Source organism: Globicephala melas, chromosome 7 (assembly GCF_963455315.2).
Source record: "Globicephala melas chromosome 7, mGloMel1.2, whole genome shotgun sequence".
NCBI classification, from domain to species: domain Eukaryota; kingdom Metazoa; phylum Chordata; class Mammalia; order Artiodactyla; family Delphinidae; genus Globicephala; species Globicephala melas.
This window is the reverse complement of record NC_083320.1, coordinates 43563814-43583597: the sequence shown is the minus strand read 5'-3', so window position 1 is coordinate 43583597 and position 19784 is coordinate 43563814. Positions and strand designations below refer to the sequence as shown.

Sequence of the window (19784 nt, the reverse complement as noted above, 5' to 3'; positions counted from 1 at the left end):
GATAAATTGGGAGATTGGGGTTGACATAAACACACTACTATATATAAAATAGATAACTAATAAGGACCTATTATATAGCACTGGGAACTCTACTCAGTACTCTGTAATGGCCTATATGGGAAAAGAATCTAAAAGCAGAGTGGATATATGTATATGTATAGCTGATTCATTTTGCTGTACACCTGAACTAACATGTTGTAAATCAACTATACTCCAATAAAATTTTTAAAAAATTTAAAAAAAGTATTGGATTAACAGATACAAACTACTATACATAAAATAGATAAGCAACAAAGATTTACTGTATAGCACAGGGAACTATAAACTTGTAATAACCTTTAATGGAATATAATGTGGAAAAAAATATAAATGAATCACTTTGCTGGACACCTGAAACTAACACAATATTGTAAATTAACTACTGCAATAATTTAAAAAAAAGAATGATGGTATCACCACATTGAATTATTAAGATCAGAGGAAATAACCAACCTAAAGTGCACACATGGTAGATGCTCCATGAATATTAGTGTCCCTTCCCTCCCACCTTTCACTTCAATCCTATATTGAGGGATGTAGAAAACCCAAATTACCAGCTTACCGAGGATGATCATTTAGTCATTCTTTCAGGGACTCATGGCAGATTTCAGAGTATTTTGGAATTTGAAAGACAAATAATTGAGTGAGTATAGGAAAGGGAGAAACTAACAACAACAATAATATTTTTTGCTGGTTGCTTTACATACATTCTCTTTTTTAATCCTCAAAAAAAAAAAAAAAAACTCTCTAAGGGAGCTTGGGTTTCTTCCATATTGAAGATTATTTTCTTACCTAACATAATATTAGTATTACTTAATTCATCTTGTTTTGTGTGTGGGTAAACCTCCGTAACCTTGAGATGGGCTCTTTATAAAAATGAGTAAGGTTCCAAATTAAGGCACACTGCAACCAGAGGAGAAGAGTCAGCTGTAGCCACCCAGTACAGATGGAGGAACAAGGCCTCGTGTGCAAATGTGCTCCACTGATATGGAACTTGGTGTATTTTCCATTTGTGTGTAGTATATACATACTTCTTCACTAGGAGTAATTAATTCAAAATGTAAAGTTTCTTTAAAATAACTGGTAGAGAAAACGAGTCTATGTTATTTTTCAGTTTCTTTTTTATCAGCTTATCACAACTCAATGTTATACAGAGTTCATGATTGGAATGTTCCTTTATTACTCACCCTAAATCTTAGCTGGCGGTCAGGACTCTCCCAAGCCTTGGGTATGGCCCTAGGGCTTTGGAGCAGATTAGTATCCAGATAGTTTTTCTCTCATTTGGCTATGCTTTCTTCCTATTCCAGACACGGGGGCACTGATCGGCTCAAAGACATCTGCCATGCCCTGGTTTCTCTGCTGTAAATGCTTCTTTTGGCTTCCCCAAAGCTCCTCATTTCCTTAAGGTATGGGATAAGCGGTTCTAACCAAAACACCCTAGAATACAGCACAGCTCTAAAAAAGAAAGAACTTTCTTTTTCTCACGTGATATAGATTGAACAGGAGCATTGAGGGCCAGCTGGAGGGCTGTCCCATGAGGTCATTCAGGGAAGTCGGTCCTTCCATCTGGTGCTCCACCATGCCCTAGGGTGATGTTCTCACACCCCAGGGTCAAAGATGGGCTGATGCATGTCTGAGTTTCAGCCCAAGGGAAGAATGAAGAAAGTTTACCAAGTGACTATGTCCTTAAGGAGATAATCTAGACTGAGCACACATTACTTCATTTCCCAGCGGTCTAAATTTAGTCATAAGGTCACTCCCAGTAGCAAGGAAAGCTGGGAAATGTAGTTGACGACCTAATACCCATGTGTCTAGCTAGAACTCAGGGAGTTCTATTATAAAAATGGAGGAGAAAGGATACCGAGAGATGATAGTAATCTCAGCCACACTCTAAAAGACAAAAGTTAAAAGAGAAGAGTAGTCGACTTCCCTGGTGGCGCAGTGGTTAAGAATCCACCTGCCAGTGCAGGGGACATGGGTTCAAGCCCTGGTCCAGGAAGATCCCACATGCGGCGGAGCAACCAAGCCTGTGCGCCACAACTACTGAGCCTGCGAGCCTAGAGCCTGTGCTCCGCAACAAGAGAAGCCACCGCAATGAGAAGCCCCCGCACCGCAACAAAGAGTAGCCCCCGCTCGCCGCAACTAGAGAAAGCCCGTGCACAGCAACTAAGGCCCAATGCAGCCAAAAATAAATAAATAAATTTATTTAAAAAAAAAAAAGAAGAGAGAGAGAAGAGTACCTATACAATGGTAGAACACATTTTTTTTTTTTGCCCCAACCAAGAGGTATTCTCCCATTTTAAAGTTTTCAGTATCTCTCCTCCACAACTATCCTTATGTGGCAGCTTCTCGCTATGTCCTCAACAGCACCCTGCCACTACACTTGCCTCCCCCAAATCCATTGTTGACACAGAAGCCAGCAGGATCTTTTTCGAATGTAAACTAGGCAACATCACTTCTCTGCTTGGAACTCACCAAAGACCTCTCTTTGCAACAGAGAATCAAATCTAAATTCTGTACTGTGGCCTGGAAGGCTGCCCTACTGGCTTCTGCTTCCTTCTCTTCCTTCTCTGTACTCTGCCAGTTTTTGCTGTTTTCCCTGAATATACCAAGCTTGCTCTCATCTTGGGTCTTTGCCTCCTGCTGTTCCTCCTGCTCGAGGCCATATCTTCACAAAGTGTCTCCTTCTAACATTCAGTCTTCAATCCAAATGTGACCTGTTCAGCGAGGGCTTCCACAAACTCTCAGCTAAAGCAGCCTCATCCTCCCAGTTACTATCTGTGACATTACCTCAAAATGTCCTTCATAACATGCGTCTTGACCACTGTTATTTATTGTTTACGTGTTTATAGCATATAAGCTCCTGGAGACAGAACACTATCTTGTTCACCACTGTATCCAGAACTCCTACTGGGCAGCTGTGAACACAGAGCAGGCACTCCGTGAATATCTGTTAGCTGATAGGCTTGAGCTTTGTAAAATAGTAAAACTATTTATCTGACAGCCATTAGCACAGGACCTTGCACATAGTAGGTATTCATTAAGTATTTATTGAATGAATAGAAGTAGCTACAAACTCCAGTGAATCAGAGAGACAAAGGATGCCATTTGAAAAGGCTTTACGTAATATTTTGTGCTAAGTTAATAATTTTCTGAACATTAAAGAAATCAATAATCGTTGTAAAAAATAGAGATAAGTATAAAGAAAAGTCATACCACTGAAAGAAAACCATCGTCGACATCTTGGTGAACATACATATAGATTTTTGTTGCTATATATGTGAATACACACAAGATTTTAAAAAATTGGTATCATATGTATACGCAGTTTAAATAGAAAACTTCTCAAGTATAGTCACCAAGAAATAATGCTTATTTTAAGTATGAGGATGAACATTAAGGTACATTAGACTGTGTGTTTTACTTACGTATTTCAGGTGGTGATTACAGAAAATAGAGAATGAGATTTGCATGGAAACTTCTTTCAGCAGCCAGACCCATGTCCCATGCTGAGGGCTCTCTGCAGAGCAGGGAAAAAAAAATTTCCGGAAAAGTTTGTCAAGCCTGAGATGCTGCTTATTCTTATTTAGATCTAATTCTCCTTCCTTTCCACAGAAATGCACTGATTGCTTATATTTTCACCTTTCCTAGCAAAAGATAATGAATATCACTGGAAGAAAACTATCAAGACCCGTATTTTTACCTTTACCATAAACTTATATATAATACAAACTCCCATAATGGAACTGTATAGTTAGGCTATGCTACCGAAATGTCAGGAGCGGTGTGTTCCTTGGAGGTGAGGGGAAACAACTAGATTTGGAAAGCTGGTGTACGAATGTATATGAATATACAAATGACATTTATAGATCCAGATATACCCATCCACCCATGAATATATATAGTTGGCATCAAGTCACTAAGCATAAAAATGTTGTGGGTGCTTACAACTTCTTTTAAAAAGGCATTATTTGCATTAAAACTATGCCTTCTAATTTCCAAAATAGTCTGTGTAAGGAGTTGGGAAATTTGGGTTAAAAGATAACAGGGAAAAAAGGAAACACTGGAAAAAAAATTGGAAAAGTATGCATATAAATATCACAGTCTTCTGTGTTTTCAGCCTTTTATATATGTGGAAGAAAGTGCACATTGTGTTTCCGATTCTGACTCTGCCCAGCTGCCTGTGTGACTTTGGCCAGGTCAGTTCCCCTCCCTGAGCCTTCGTGTCTTCATCACCAAAGTAAAACAAGAGAGAGAAAAGGAAAGAAGCCAGCACTTGTTACACCAGGCAGCCCACCTAAGCAGTACAGAATGTCCCATCCAGCTTTAGCATTCCGTGATTATTACTGTTAAAAAATATATCAATTGTGTTATTTTGTACAGATTAATTATATAAGTTATTGCTTTTTTTTTTCCTCTTGCTTTTTTTTGTCTGTTAAAAGGATGTTGGGAAAAAAAAAAAGGGACCTTAAGGGCTTCCCTGGTGGTGCAGTGGTTGAGAGTCCGCCTGCCGATGCAAGGGATGCGGGTTCGTGCCCCGGTCTGGGAAGATCCCACAGCAGGAGAGGCCATAACAGTGAGAGGCCTGCGTACCACAAAAAAAAAAAAAAAAAAAAAGGATGTTGGTAGGTAATTTTGCTAAACGGTGCTTTATCTGCTTAAAATTTCTTGTGTGGTATCTACCAACATTACTGACATTTTTAGTACCTATCAGTTATACTTCGAAAGCCTCTGATGCTGGTTGAAGCTTTAGTTGAGTCAAAACCCTCCTCAGGTGGGTTTACCATGGGTATTCCTAAAAGGAGGCAGCAACCTGTCTCAGGAAGACTGTGGTAAAGAACACAGCCGTTTCAGAGCTGTGGCCAGTGAGACAGGGGACTGGATGGGGAAACAAAAGTGTGCTCTATGGTGGTCAGGAGAGAAAAGGTACTTGCCGTAAGTGATTGTTGGTACGTGAAAATAAAATTATGCTGAAGTCCTCTAAATCTTGTGAATGCTAAAGACTCCATTGTATCCACAAAACAACTCTCTGGAAAGGAAACACGCGACCTGAAAATTTCCTGTTGTCTTGGACAAGGGCCTGGAGGGTGAGAAGAGAAAACAACATGTAACTAAAAGGGATGACATAAAGAATGCTCACATGGCAGTCACTGTTAAAATACACAGTTAAAACTTTCAGGATAGAAGGAACAGACTCATGGAGGTGCCCCATCCAGTAGTGAAGACTCTCAGGCTAAGGCCCAGCCACAATTCTAAAACCTTAGAATAAAGTCAACGGTCCCTCTGATTGTTTACAACAATGCTTCCTTTAGAACTTCTACTTGAGGAGTTGGGGTGGAGCAAAGAATAAAAAAACCCTTTCTGAGCTTGCCTCACATCTAGCTTGAAAGTAGAATTTCTTTACTGGAACTGCTGATCTGTAAGGCTACCAGTTTATGTGGGTTTCAGTGGGCTTTTAGAGCTCAAGCATGTGTATAGTCTACTTGTTTGTGTGACAACGCTGCACACACACACACACACACGCACCTGCCTCATTTATACCTCCAGGCTAGTGTTTCTCAGTCTCAGAACTATCGATATTTTGGGCCAGATAATTCTTTGCTGTGGGGCTGTCCTGTGCATTGTAGGATGTTCGGCAGCAGCCCTGGCCTCATCCGCCAGATGCCAGTGGCCCCTCCCTCCTCCCGCCGCCGCCCCCTCCACCAGATGTGACAACCAATAACGTCTCCAAACATTGCCAAGAGTCTCCTGGGGGACAAAATCTCCCTTAGTTGAAAATCACTGCTTTAGGCTGAGATGAGGACCTTTAGTGAAGGGGAAGGGAAGATTCCAAGAGAGTGAGGAAAGATTCAGATATTTATTCTTAAAGTTATTCTGTTTATGGAAAAGTTATTCAAAGATGCCTACAAGTGTTTTGAGGAACCTGATCTTATTCCAAGCAAGCCAATATTACAAATACTATTTTAAACTGTAACTTATAACTGCTTTTCGACAGAATGTCTTACTGGATTCAAGCATTTGCCTTGAAGAATGCTATCGATTCAGTCACTGTTTCATCACTTGTGGCGCTGTGGCCTTCCCCACGGAAGAGCATCAAGTGGTGCTTTCCTTTCTTCCCCCAAACTTTGCAAATTACTTTGAAACACTGCCGAAAACACATTTTAGCAGAATAACTTATTTTTTACTGTGATTCTCTAAGAACCCACTGTGTCTACTAGCTAGGAGAGCAACTATCTTTATTCTTAACATAACTGAGACATAGTTATCTAGATCCATTTTACCATGTTGCCGCACAGACTTAAAATATTTTGTTACCAGCAAAATTGTAATTTGCAGACAACACTGACCTTACTGAAAAACCTTATGACCAAACCTCATTATCTTCAGAGAGACTAAAAATTAATATACCTTAATCTGAAGCTTCAGGATACACCCTTCTTCAGTATTTACATCTTACCTTGTATTTTGCTCCTAAAGAATAGAAAACAACCACAAATGGTAAGGTTTTGTGTGTGTGTGTGTGTGTGTGTGTGTATGTATGTGTGTGTTTGTTGGTAGTAGCATTCCAGGCCCCTTCCTTCTATAATTTATTTCAACTATCACTTATTGAACACTGACTGTGGACCAGGATTTGTACCAATTTTAAGCAGATTTTATTTTCACAGAAAAATCAGATATATTTCTTTTAAAACTGTGCTGTAATTAATCTTTTCTCCATTATTTTGATATTAATGAAGATTACCACAAAAACTACTGGCTTTTCCAGCTGTAAATGTAGGACAGAAATCAATGAATAGGAGAGAGGGACTCTACACAAGGCAGCCTGGGTTTTTACAAAGCCAAACATCTAGCTTTATAAGATTACACTATGTGGTGAAAATTCTGTTTCCTATTGTTTTACTACTTGTAGACAAGTAAACAAAAAAATGCTCTTGGGCTAAATTTTTATTTTCGGCTAGGTGGATGGCAGGCCCAGAAGAACATCACAGGTAAAACTCTTGAAACATCTGTTTCAGACAATCTCTGGAAAAAATATATACTTTCTGGCCTATAAATTATTCATCATATTTTTCCATATTTGCTACTGATTTACTAGTAATATGTTAAATGTAAGTAAATAGGAATAGCATAAATATTGCCAATACATTTAAGAGTTTTAATTTTAACTTTAATTCTTACTTGCTTTTAGATGCTATCTTCTGTGTTAGGTGCCGGCCCCTAATCTGGTGTCAATTTACTTGGCTGAGGAGTTATGTAAAATTATCCAACTGATATAGGCCAGGTGTTCACAGCTCTTTATGCATCAGGGACTACACTGAAAGCTTTCCAAGAGTAGGTGGCTGTGACCTATAGCAAGCATGACAAAGACAGCACCTGGGCCTATTTGCAGTGTCCCTTAGGCAAGTTTTCTCCACAAACTCACCAACCTCCTCCAAGCTCCCTGCCCCCCATCCTAGTCACATTCCCTCTCCCCAGTCACCTGAAAGAACTGTCTTTGACCCCCTCCTGCATTGAAATGGAGAGTTTGCAGCAGCACAATCGCCTCACGCTCTTCCACTTCCAATGCCGAGTGCCATCCGTGCTGCTTCTGCATCTGTCACCTCCTACGTCTCTAGCTAGTCTGAGCGGTACAAAGCACCTAGAACCTCAGAAAATGACTTTCCGAAGCTTTCCAACCTCAGCTCTATACGTCACAGAAAATAGTACGTTTGCCATCTTTTAACAGTGTTATTTTTAAAACCTCTCTTGCTCTTCCTCTCATTCTTTTCTTTTTATGTTGTTTCTAATTCTTGTTTCTTGGTTATTCTTTTCAAGAAGGGAGAAGAAGTGGGTTGAAAACCAACTAGAAGATACTGGAGAAGGAAAGGAGACCCGCTAGAGGAGGGTACAAGAGGAAGATGATCAGTATTAGTTTTGGAACAAGGCTGCTGCTTCTAGTTAGAAATGATTTGTTTGGTGTAGGGATGTGTAGCTGCAATCACGGAGCCACCAAGTGGCCAGAATCTTAACAATGTGCTTCCTAGCTCTGGCAGCCAGCTCTCCTGTCCTTCTGTCACTCACAGCTCTAGTGCCTTCATATGAAGGCTGCTCAGAAATGAGTTGAAGAAGTACAGGCAATTGTTATGGGTTGAAATATGTTGAAGTCCTAACCCCCAATATCTCAGAATACGACCTTATTTAGAAATAGGGTCACTGCAGATGTAATTAGTTAAGATGAGCTCATACTGGATTAGGGTGGACCTGTAATCCAATATAACTGGCGTTCTTATTAAAAGGGGAAATTTGTGTATGAACACACACAGACACGAAGAATATCACATGAAGTTTGGAGTTTCACTGTTATAAGCCAAGAAACTATCAGAAGCCAGAAGAGAGGCTTGGAACAATCCTTCCCTGTGCCTTCAGAGGAATTAAGGTCCTGCTCACACCTTGATCTCAGACTGCCAGTTTCAAGAACCATGAGACAATAGACTTTTGTTGTTTAAACCACTCAGTCTGTGGTAATTTGTTAAAAGACAGGCCAAGCAAACTAATACAACAATGTAGCAATGATGGAGCTGTCCTGCTCTTGACTAGAATCTCCCTGGAGGGGTGCAGCTTTGATGTGGCTAAGAAATGTGCACCATCCAATCCAAACACCTAGAATGGAACCCATGTGTATTGATAATAGACATATACGTGTAAGGACACAAATGAAAACACACTGCAACAATTTCTAAGAAACTCCATGAAAATAATAATTGCTGAGGCTACTTGTTATGGTTATCATAACCAAATGATAAAAACCTGTGGTCACTCTTGGGCTTCTTAAATGTCAGCAGATCTGTATCTCCACCTACCAGGGCAATTCCAGGAGCTGAGCACTCCTGGTCACCTCCTTCTATAATTTGGCTCAACCAACATTTATTAATATGACTATGTAACAAGAATTCTAAGCAATGGCAGTTGAATAAAGCATCAGACACAATCCCAGTCCTTAGGCAGCTTATTGTATAGTAACTGATAAGGCAGATTTCTGGAAGAATCTTTCATCTATGAACCTATAGGGCATTCTGTCCATTTACACCCAGGAATGTTCAAGACTCTTAGTACAGGTGATGGGAACACAACTCAAGCTGGCTTAAACAAACACACAAATAAAACCCTGTGTTTTTTGAGGGTGAAAATATGACTTAGTCAGTGTATTAGTCAGGGTTCTCCAGAGAAACAGAATCAACAGAAGACAGAGGAAATGAGAGAGAAAAGGTAGGGGAAGGGTGGAGGAAGGGAAGGAGAGACAGACAGAGAGAAGAGATTTCTTTAAGGACTTTGCTCACATGATTGTGAGGGTAATTTTTAGGGCAGGCTGGCAGGCTGGAAAATGAGGTAAAAGTTGATGTTGTCTTCAGTCTGAACTCTGCAGGGCAGCAGTCTGGAAACTCAAGCAGTGTTTCTATGTTGTAGTCTTGAGGAGAATTCCTTCTTGGGAAATCTATCTTTGTTCTTAAGGCTTTCAGCTGATTGGATGAGGCCTACCTACATTATGGAGGGTAGTCTGCTTTACCCAAAGTCTGGTGATTTAAATGTTAATCACATCTAAAAAATACATTCACATAAATGCCTAGACTGGTGTCTGACTAAACAACTGGGCACCGCAGCTTAGGCAAGTTGACACATAAAGTTAACCACCACAGGCAGAGTAGAATCCATGGAGTGCCCCAAAGTTACCAGGAACCCACCCCTCCCTGTCTTCCTTAGTGAAGGCTTTGGCTGGCTCATCTCCCAGTTCATGCCCTGCTGAATCAATCACTGTGGCTGAGGGAATGCAATGCCCTGACTAGGGTCGAGAATGGGGAGAGAGGCTGTTGTGTTTCAGAAGGGATGCTGAGAAGGCATCAGGAGCTGTTTAACTAGAAAGATCTCACCAACCAAAGGGTATGGGGTAGGGGAGTGTGGTTTTGAAGGAAAATGAAACATTCTGGGCAAATCCAGTCCTTAAAGTACTTAAAGATGGGAAGGAGAAGGGAGAGAGAAGAGACCCTTTGGGAGACACGAAGTGTTCTTGCTGGAATGTCCTCTACGCTCCTGCCACTGGAGGTGGGCCATTATATCAGTGGTCACACCACAGACCACATGCAACGAATAGCCTTATATCACATTAGCTTGATCTACACTACCTTTGAATCTCATGAAATCTTCCTTTGAGGAAAATTTAGTTTTTCTCATTGATTTAAAGTCAGTAATTTCTGTTCCTCTGAGCACAGAATTGCTTTTAATTATAAATGCATGACATTTAAAATTATTTAAATACAAATATTTTTACACCAAGGGGTGTGGAATGCAGGGTGTGGGATGTGGGGATGGAAGCAATGAATTTTTTCCTGTGCAGAAACCCTGCTGGAAAAATATTTTCCCTTAGTCACCGTTCCGAAAATCATGCCTCTCAGGGATGCTTGTTATTTAAAATTAAATGGAATTGGCATTTAGAGATTTTTGAATAATTTAGCTGGACTTGTTTCAGTGATTACATAATGTTTGCAAATGGGTCAAGGTCCCAGTCACATCGGGGAATTAATAAACGTATCTGTTTATGTGGCCATTATTCATCTGCCTCCCCCCACCCTCATCTGCTTCCACCACCAATGGCTGCTACCCCTACTCCTCTCCACACTGGACGCTCCTTGAGGACAAAAACTACCTTTATTTATCTCACTCCCGGTGTGGTCTCTGACATATGGAGTTTACTGCATCAGTGTGTGTTGAGTTGCACTAAACATTGGTATTCGGGGAGCCTGGGCTCTTAGGAAGGTAGAGAGTTCTGTGGATTCTCAGTGAACAAAGCTCCTTTAGAACAAAAGTCAACAACATTATAACAATGACAGCTCTACAAATTTCTACATGCACAGCTGCAACTGTTGGCAGCTGCGTACGACAAAAATCTTACATGCAGCTAATGTCTGTCAAATATTGGAAACCAACTGTAGGCAAAATCTGAAGTATGTTTTCTATACCCTCACTCTTCACCTTTAAAAAAAATTTCTCTTTTTAAACAACTCTCCCAACCATCCTTCTCTTTTCCATGTTCAAATCTCCCCTACCCTCTTCATTCCCTCCTCCTATCGAAATAGGAAAGGACCTCACTTTAATCATTTTTACTTGTAAGTTAATCAACTGATTATAATTTGGAATTAATGAATTTCATTTGAATTTTTTCTCTATTATAAAATGAAAGAATGTGTTACACTCTGAAAGGAAAGCCAGGTATGAATAAGCAGATGGCGACAGTCCTCCTGTCCATCTACAGGTGCCTCCTTTCTTCTCTCCCTTTCTTTCTGCTTTCCTTCTTGGGGAAAGGGTGGGCACAGACAGGGTTACTCTGAAGACCAATCCTAGCAGTACACTGATTTTCTTTTTTTCAATAAATTTATTTATTTAATTTTGGGCTGTGTTGGGTCTTCGTTGCCGCACGCAGGCTTTCTCTAGTTGTGGCGAGCGGGGGCTACACTTCGTTGCGGAGCATGGGCTTCTCATTGCGGTGGCTTCACTTGCTGCGGAGCATGGGCTCTAGGCGCATGGGCTTCAGTAGTCGTGGCACATGGGCTCAGTAGCTGTGGCTCGTGGGCTCTAGAGCACAGGCTCAGTAGTTGTGGCACACGGGCTTAGTTGCTCTGTGGCATGTGGGATCTTCCCAGACCAGGGCTCGAACCCGTGTCCCCTGCATTGGCAGGCAGATTCTTAACCACTGCACCACCAGGGAAGTCCCCAGTACACTGATTTTAATTCTTTGAGGGTGACTAGAGGGAATCAAATAGAAAAGGTGGTTATGGTCTTTTTCTACCTCAAACACCTACTTCCGGGACCTGAACAGGGCCATGGATGATGACGATCCGTTTCTCTACAGAGGGTAAGTCCACCTTGTACCCTAGCCACTTTAGGCAGATAGTCCCTTCCATGGACTCTTTTTCTTTCTTTTGAACACAGGACAGTCCCCTCTCCCAAATTTAACCCTACTCCTTCCATCCATGAACTTTAACAAAAACTACCACGGGCCAACTCAGTTGGACCTGCATTGTTAGGAGTTTGCAAACTTTATTGCTAATCTGAATACAACCCTGCAAGATAGGTTAATATTGTTTCCATTTTACATTGGAGAGTCCCAGAAGCTAGGAAACATCCCAAGATCACAGCACTAAGTGGCCAAGTCTAGAAGCTTGAGTCTTGCAGCTCCAAAGCCCATGTCTGCTCCCAGATGTGTTTTAATGTCATCTGGCAGTCTGGCATTCATTTTTTAAAAACTGACGGTATTTTTATTCTGCTGCCTCCCTAACCTGACATCTTGGATCACAGCCTCATGCCTCCTATGTTATTTCTGCCCTCACTTGAATGTCTCTGGGGTACTTCATATTCCACCTGATCAAAACTGAATTCAAAACTGCTCCTATGTTCCCAGTCTTCAATTCAATCAACTCAGATGCTTAAACTAGAAACCTAGGACCCTTGACTTTTCCCTTTTTCTCACTCTTTTTAAAAAACTGGTCACCAAGTCCTACAGATTCTTTCTCCCACAAACACATACGTACATACACATACAGTGTAGACCTACTCCTGGACTCTCATTTTTCATTTTGTAAGAGTTCTAACTGTTCTCTCTTTCAAACCTCCATGTTGCCATCAAAATACGTTTTTTTCTAAAATATGTATTTGGTCAGAATTCCTTAGCCTGGCATAGATGGCCCTGTCTCCCTCCCATCCCTATTCCCTATCACAACCCTGACTCCTTGGCCCATTCCTAAACTACTACGTCCTTTGAATCCATGCTTTCACACCTGCTGAACTTTCATCTTCTTTTTCCATGTGGCCACCCCTATTCACACACCAACCCCAAGTTCAAATGTCATTCCTATACACCCACCAAACCCAAGTTCAAATGCTGTAAAGCCCTCCCTAACTTCTCTGGGATACTTGGTCCTCTTGCACTTCTACAGCTGCCGATACATACCTTGATGATAAGAACACATACCTTTGTACTTGGGATGTCTGCTGACAGTGTACCTCTTGCCCCCACTAGAAGGAGAACTCTATCTGGGCAGAGATCTAGTATCACCTGTGCTTGGAATGCAGATATCTCGCACCGTTTCTGGCGTGTAATAGATCCTCAGTAAATATCGTTGGGCTGGGCTTAACTGAAGTGTATCTGAGGAATGAGGGGCTCACAGCACCTACCTTCCAGGCTGAGAATGTGATTTAAATACCTACTCACAATTAAGCTGAGGCCTGAGTAAAATAAGCAAGATTTCAACATTTGTCTTTTCTGTCTGCGACCTCACCTTTTTTTGGTTCCCTTTTCCTACCAGTAACAGCCTCTATTCCCGTTTTTTAAAAAAACTTTTCTTTTTTTTTTGGCTGCGTTGGGTCTTCATTGCTGCACACGGTCTTTCCCTAGTTGCGGCGAGCGGGGGCTACTCTTCATTGCGGTGCGCGGGCTTCTTGTTGCGGTGGCTTCTCTTGTTGCGGAGCACGGGCTCTAGGCGCGCTGGCTTCAGTAGTTGTGGCGAGTGGGCTCCGTAGTTATGGCTCACGGGCTCTAGAGCGCAGGTTCAGTAGTCGTGGCACACGGGCTTAGTTGCTCTGCAGCATATGGGATCTTCCCGGACCAGGGATCGAATCCGTGTCCCCTGCATTGGCAGGCGGATTCTCAACCACTGTGCCACCGGGGAAGTTCCTCTCTTCCCATTTTAGATTCCCAGTGACCTCATACATTTTTTGCTCTGTCCCTTTCCCCAAATCAGGAAGGATCTAGAATCATCACTTGTATACCAACGGCAACTCCCAGCTCTGCTACACACTAGCTGGGATCCTGGGCAAGCTCTTAACCTGCCTGAAATTGGTTCCTCATTTACAACATGGAGATGATAGTACCTGCCTCCTATGGTTGCCACAGAGATGCAGTAAGAAATTCTAAGTATTAGCACAATCCGAGACACATAATAATAGCTCAACTAATGTTAAATGAAAAACTGTCTTATTTACACTGATATGCTAGTCCTTCCTAATGCATTTACTTCAAAAAATGCTATTCAATTGTGGGATGAATTATCTCTAATTAAAGAAACCTACTTGTTCAACTATATCTGCTGGTAACTTCCTTAGTGTCTTTCTTCAGACCTGGCAACTCAGGAAGAAAGACTGGATCCCAGCACTGGGGAGTTGGATTTCCCACCTCTGTGATAAGGGCAGCAGTATAAGGGTCTACACATGAAGCGCTTCCAGAGTTTAGAGGAGGGTACCTGGCACAGCCTAGCGAGGGGTGCTGAGGGCTCAAAGAAGTGGTCCACTGGGGCTGACATCAGTCAGATGGGGGCAATCTTGTTAGAGGAAACAGGAGCAAAGGGACAGAGTCAGACAGGGTTTGATGGGAGAGGATACATGACAAGTCATTTGGTTCAGCTGTATCTTGGGTATGCGTAGGAGGGGGTGAGCTGGAAAGATGAGTCTAGAAAGATAAGCAAGTGGCCAAATCCTCAGCAGTAATAGCAAGTGGGTGGGGAAGGTGTGGGTTGGCGTTCTTCTAGACCAGTAAATCTCTACTGTGTTTTGCATACTGGAATCACTGGGAGCTTTTAAAAATACCAAAACCCGGGTCCCTAGACAATTACATATAAATCAGTATGGGGGTACTGAAGCATCATTTTTTTAAAGCTCCCAAAGTGATTCTAGTGTGCAGCCAGAATTGAGAACTGCTGTATAATCTGGCCCCTGAAATCACACCAACCCAAATTTGTGGCATTAAGTACACTCACATGATCGTGCAACCATCTTCATCACCATCCATCTCCAGAGTTTTTCATTATCTCCAAGTGAAACTCTATGTCCACTAAACACTAATTCCCCATTCCTCACCACAGTGAGGCTGAGATGGACTTTCAGAGGTGTTCTTTGTTGGGGGTGAAGGGAATGGCCTTTGATTTTGACCAGTCATTGGACACAAGGGTGCTTCAAGAACGGGCTGTGACTGAGGGCGAGGCAGCTCTCTTCAGCCCAAGCAGTTCTAAAGAAGGCAGACAGCTGAAGGCTGTCGGCTACCAGCACTTCCGGCATTTGGAGAAATAAAGCCTTCATGCCTAGAAGGAGACCTGAGTGACACATCGCATCAACTACCACATCGCAAAGAGGTCTCCTCTTGCTTGCTTTGGCCTCGTGGTGCTGGGGTACCACTGGCATTTTACTATAATTTAGAGAGGAATCTAAGGTATCCGGGAATCCCCAGCCTATTCTCTCTAGGCCCACCCCATCCCTTCCCTTCTTTACTCTCTACTTTGCCATCTCTGGTCCTTCTCTTCCTCACCCACAACATAGAAACATTACTGTTGCCCTTCTGTTGAAGACTGCAGTTTAAGTCATGGCCCAGAGTTCCTGCCACCTCAAGCCTTTCATTGCCTAAGACACAATGAGCAGGAATGGGAGCAGAAAGCACTTGCCCAAATCCTGGAATATGGGTAGATGGGGCAGAGGGATGCTGGGATAAAATACTTAGGCACGGAGAATACCAGGCCAGGAGCATAGACTCAGGTACTGAGGGGCAGATACTGAATCAAATAAGTAGGTACGTGATGAGAAAGTTAGGACCAAAGAGTATGATAGTTAAATTGTACTTGGCATTAGGGACATAAACATTGACCTTAGTTTTGCGTGTTGAAGAAATGGCAAAATGAGAAGAAGAAAAATACAAAGTTAGTATTTATGTCTAATTATTATGCAGAGCAATAATTCAGTGTATAGTAAAATGTGTTAAAACTTAAATGTGTTAAAATCAAATCCTATCGCAAGTTGCACCTGAACAGTAAACTCTTACATACAAATAAAGGACTTCATAAACTGTAAGATAACACATAGATACGTATCTTGGAGATCTTCTCACAACCTCAAAACATCAGAAGAAATGTTCACTGCGGTGCATCCTCTTTGGGGTTGAAGGAAACTGTACTTTTGGATCCCTCCTGCAGCCCCCTTGGCTCTCACAGATGCAGAACCCATGTGCTGAGTTCCTAATTCTAAACTCTGAGACTTGTTTCTCAGACAAATTTCTCCTTAATCATCTTACCTGTGCACTGTAAATACATTTTGTGACTTTTTTCCTAAAAATAGTTTCTAGACTATTTGAATAATTTGATTTATGAACATTTCAATTCCTAGCCCTAAGGTAACCCACTCCACTTCAGTTTTAATTAATGTCCACTACCCTAGGGTCTTCCCAAGGCCTTTATGTCATCTGAAGTGAGACTCCACTTGGAGGCTCAGTAATCTTTTCTTTTTTTTTTCCTGAGAAGTACTCCTGAGAAGGTATTATTTACTTGGAAATTGTTTAGGGTAATCCAGATGGAGGAACCAAAGGTGGATTTTATACTCTTCCTTTCCCTTTCTAGTCCTGTGGTTCTAAGGGTACCACAATTTCCCCCCAGCTCCACCCCACCCATCCTATCCCCACTCTCACCCAAAACTAAATTACCCCTATCAGAGAGATTGGGAAAATACACTAATGATTGAAAAACATTTCACCTGCACAGTATTTCCATTTGGCCCCTATTTAATTTCTGAGTGTCATTTCCATTTCTTGTTCTGACACTATCTGTACTCTCTGTATCAGAGTAAGAGAGCATAACGTTTCTCTGGGGAAATTTACTCAGAATAAACCTCCAAATGCAAATTCTCTGAAAAAAACAACAGGATCATATATTTAAAAAAATAAGTTTTGATATTTCCTTTAGGCCAGAGTCTCTTTTCTCTTAGGACAGCCATGTGGGAACTGAATGATTTCTCTGCTTGCAGTACAGTCTTCTTTATCCTCATCACCATGATTACCGCTAATAAGTTTTTAGTCTACATTTTTTATGATTCAATCTTGGAAATGGTTCTTAGAGTTTCATGATCATTTCCTTAATTGTTTCCGTTTTTCAGGCTTTTACGAGGACATTAGCTTTGTCCTTTCTTTTAACTGCCTGAAAATCAGGACTTAAATTTTATTATCAAGTAGCTGAATGGAAAATCCCTCTCCTGGGATTCTTAGTGAGGCCACACGAGAAGCCTCCGAAGGACATGATGTCTCATTGTAGAGCTAAGTCAGAGCCTAAGACCTGAGCTTGTTCTCCACTTTGCTCACAACTTAGTGTGATAACTCATCAAGGCTTTAGCAAAAATAGTCCTGCCTTTCCACTGTTTTGCCTCACTGTTTACTTAGTGTGACCCAAAGTGCAAATCAAATCTCATCTCCTCTTGTCTATCAGTTCTTCACCCTTGGCCAGCTGTTCTAGGTTGTTCCTTAGTTCTTACCATCAGTTTTCAGCAGTTCTTGGACTCTCCAAGCAGGCGTGGAGCACTACAAACATATTTCTCATAGGGATCGGTGGTACTTCATGAGAAACACCCAAACTCCTTCACTGAGACCTGAAAAAGGTATAGTACTGTTGTGAGTTTTCATGTATCCCAACCCCTTTTTCTTCCATCATTCCTTCTTCCTTCCCCTCCACCAAACCGAAGTTATTAGATAGGGGTAAATGATGTCAGCCTTATGCAGAAGAAATAATTCCCAATTACCTGTGATTGGGTTGTAGTTTCATCTGAAAGCAAAGGAAGATTCTGTTCTTTTAAGGTTCTTTTTATCCTGACAATCCTTGCCTAAAATGTTGGGAGTTGGCAGAATGGAAATACGCATAACACAACATCGTAAATCAACTATAATCCAATAAAATAACAAATAAATAAAATAAAATGCGTGAGAATGCCAAAAAAAAAGAATGGAAATAAGCAAAGAATAATCTCTCTTCTATCAGAGGTAGCGAAGCTGGCTCTCAATTCAAAGAGCAGAACCGGTCTTGCTATTAAGACAGAGTACTACACGTTTGTTACTTGGCTCTGAAAGCACATGATGTGGACTTTAAAGATTTTTTTCTTTTAATGTTATGGTTTGCTTTTCAGATTATAATTGTCATACATAAATAATGCAAGGCTAAGCAAAGTCAAACCTGGGGTGTGTGCAGGGTCAGTTCCAGACACAAGAGACATGCAGTGTTTCTATTCTGCCATTTAAGGGAGAGGTTCATGGGGCAGCCAAAGGCAGTACTTATTGTCCCTAGACACTACACAGAGCAAAAGGCAAAGTGCTAAAAGTTGAGAGTGAGAGATGAATACTGGCCACTAGGGAAAATGGCAGTCTAATTGCAATAGGAAGTTGGAAAATTGAGAATAGCAGTTAGAGAATAGAACCAAAGCCATTCAATTAATTCTGCCATACTGTGTCTTCCCTGGCTGGGATTGTTTTTACCTGGGTGGCCAGTCCTGCATTGGCTCTTTGACTTCCGCCTCTTAAAGGTACCACTTAGCACCTGGTAGTTCTTATACATTAAACTGATGAGGCTGCATCATCATCATCTTTATCATTGTCACAATCACCATCAAATCAGCAATTCTTTTTCCAGGATGCGGAGCAAGCCTAATTTGCCAGGTCCCCTGAGAACTAAAATTTAAGTTGGATTTGATAATGTCTTGTCTTCTTAGCAGTCTGTTGAGATGGTTTTCTGGAGTTGACACCTTTACTGACTTCCTGCAGCTTATTTTATATATCATCCATAGAATATGTGCTATTGAAATTTGTGTACAAATATACTGCATCCTACAAGCATAAGGAGAGTATGGAGAGAAGCTATTATATTTATCTGCCACAGTCAGTTGTTTGCTCTCATGTGGTGGGAGATAAGGAATAATGCTTGGGGGATAGAAAAAGAGAAATACAGAAAAGTTCCTTCTGCAACATGCAGCCTTTTCCAGAAAAAAAATAAATAATCTGGCTCTAGTGGGCATATTGTTTCCATATCTTATTACAACATTGAAAAGGACATAAAGTACCAAATGAACTTTTAGATATCATTAGTTTGAACAATTCAGCCCTGCCCATCAATGGCATTTAAAGAGAGCTACACAGGGAACTTCCTGAACCTGATAAAGGTCATCTATAGAAAGTCCACAACTTAGATCATACATGATAGTGAAAGACCAGATGCTTTCCCCCTAAGATTAGGAAACAGACAAGGATATCCATTCTTGCCACTTCTGTTCAATACTGTACTAGAGGCTGTAGACAGGGAAACTAGGCAAGAAAAAGAAATAGAAGGCATCTAAATTGGAAAGAAAAAAGTTAAATTATCTCTAGTTGTAGATGACATGCTTTTGTATACAGAAAATCCTCAGGAATTTACTAAAAAAATGCTAGAACTAACAAACAACGTCTAAGGTTGCAGGATACAAGATCAATATACAAATGTCAGTATATTTCTATACGCTAGCAATGAACAAGGTGAAAGCGAAACTAAGAAAACAATTTCACTTACAGTAACATCAAAAAGAATAAAAATAGGAATAAATTAAGCAAAATAAATAAAAGATTTGCACACTGAAAACTCTTAAAACATCACTGGAAGAAATTAAAGAAGATCTAAATAAATGGAAATGACACCCCAGGTTCATGGATTGGAAGACTCAATATTGTTAAAGTAGTGGTACTCCTTAAATTGCTCTACAGATTCGATATAATACATATCAAAATTTCAGCTGGCTTTTTTGAAGAAATTTTCTCACACTTCCCCATTTCAGACCTTACTACAAAGTTATGGCAATCAAGACAAGGTGGTAGTGGCATAAGGATGGACATTCAGATCAACCGAACAGAACTGAGAATCCAAAAACAAACCCTCATATTTATGGTCAACTGATCT

The 19784-nt window shown here is 41.1% G+C and overlaps 1 protein-coding gene and 1 long non-coding RNA gene across 4 annotated transcripts in view; both read right to left on the bottom strand.

Moving 5' to 3' along the window:
* Positions 1-4625, bottom strand: part of LOC132597563 (uncharacterized) — a 46664-nt gene extending 42039 nt beyond the window's left edge. For all 3 annotated transcript variants that reach the window (XR_011377581.1, XR_009564462.1, XR_009564463.1), the window contains exons 1-2: positions 4507-4625; positions 3468-3559 (exon numbers count right to left, since the gene is read on the bottom strand). This is a non-coding gene — a long non-coding RNA (uncharacterized lncRNA). The remainder of the gene's footprint in view (positions 1-3467; positions 3560-4506) is intronic.
* Positions 4626-4835: 210 nt separating this feature from the next.
* LOC138842740 (uncharacterized) overlaps positions 4836-19784 on the bottom strand; it is a 37494-nt gene continuing 22545 nt past the window's right edge. Inside the window, exons 2-3 of the mRNA XM_070045864.1 lie at positions 17347-17460; positions 4836-5119 (exon numbers count right to left, since the gene is read on the bottom strand). Of these exons, the coding sequence (XP_069901965.1) occupies positions 17451-17460 (10 nt within the window). The 3' untranslated portion in view covers positions 4836-5119; positions 17347-17450. The remainder of the gene's footprint in view (positions 5120-17346; positions 17461-19784) is intronic.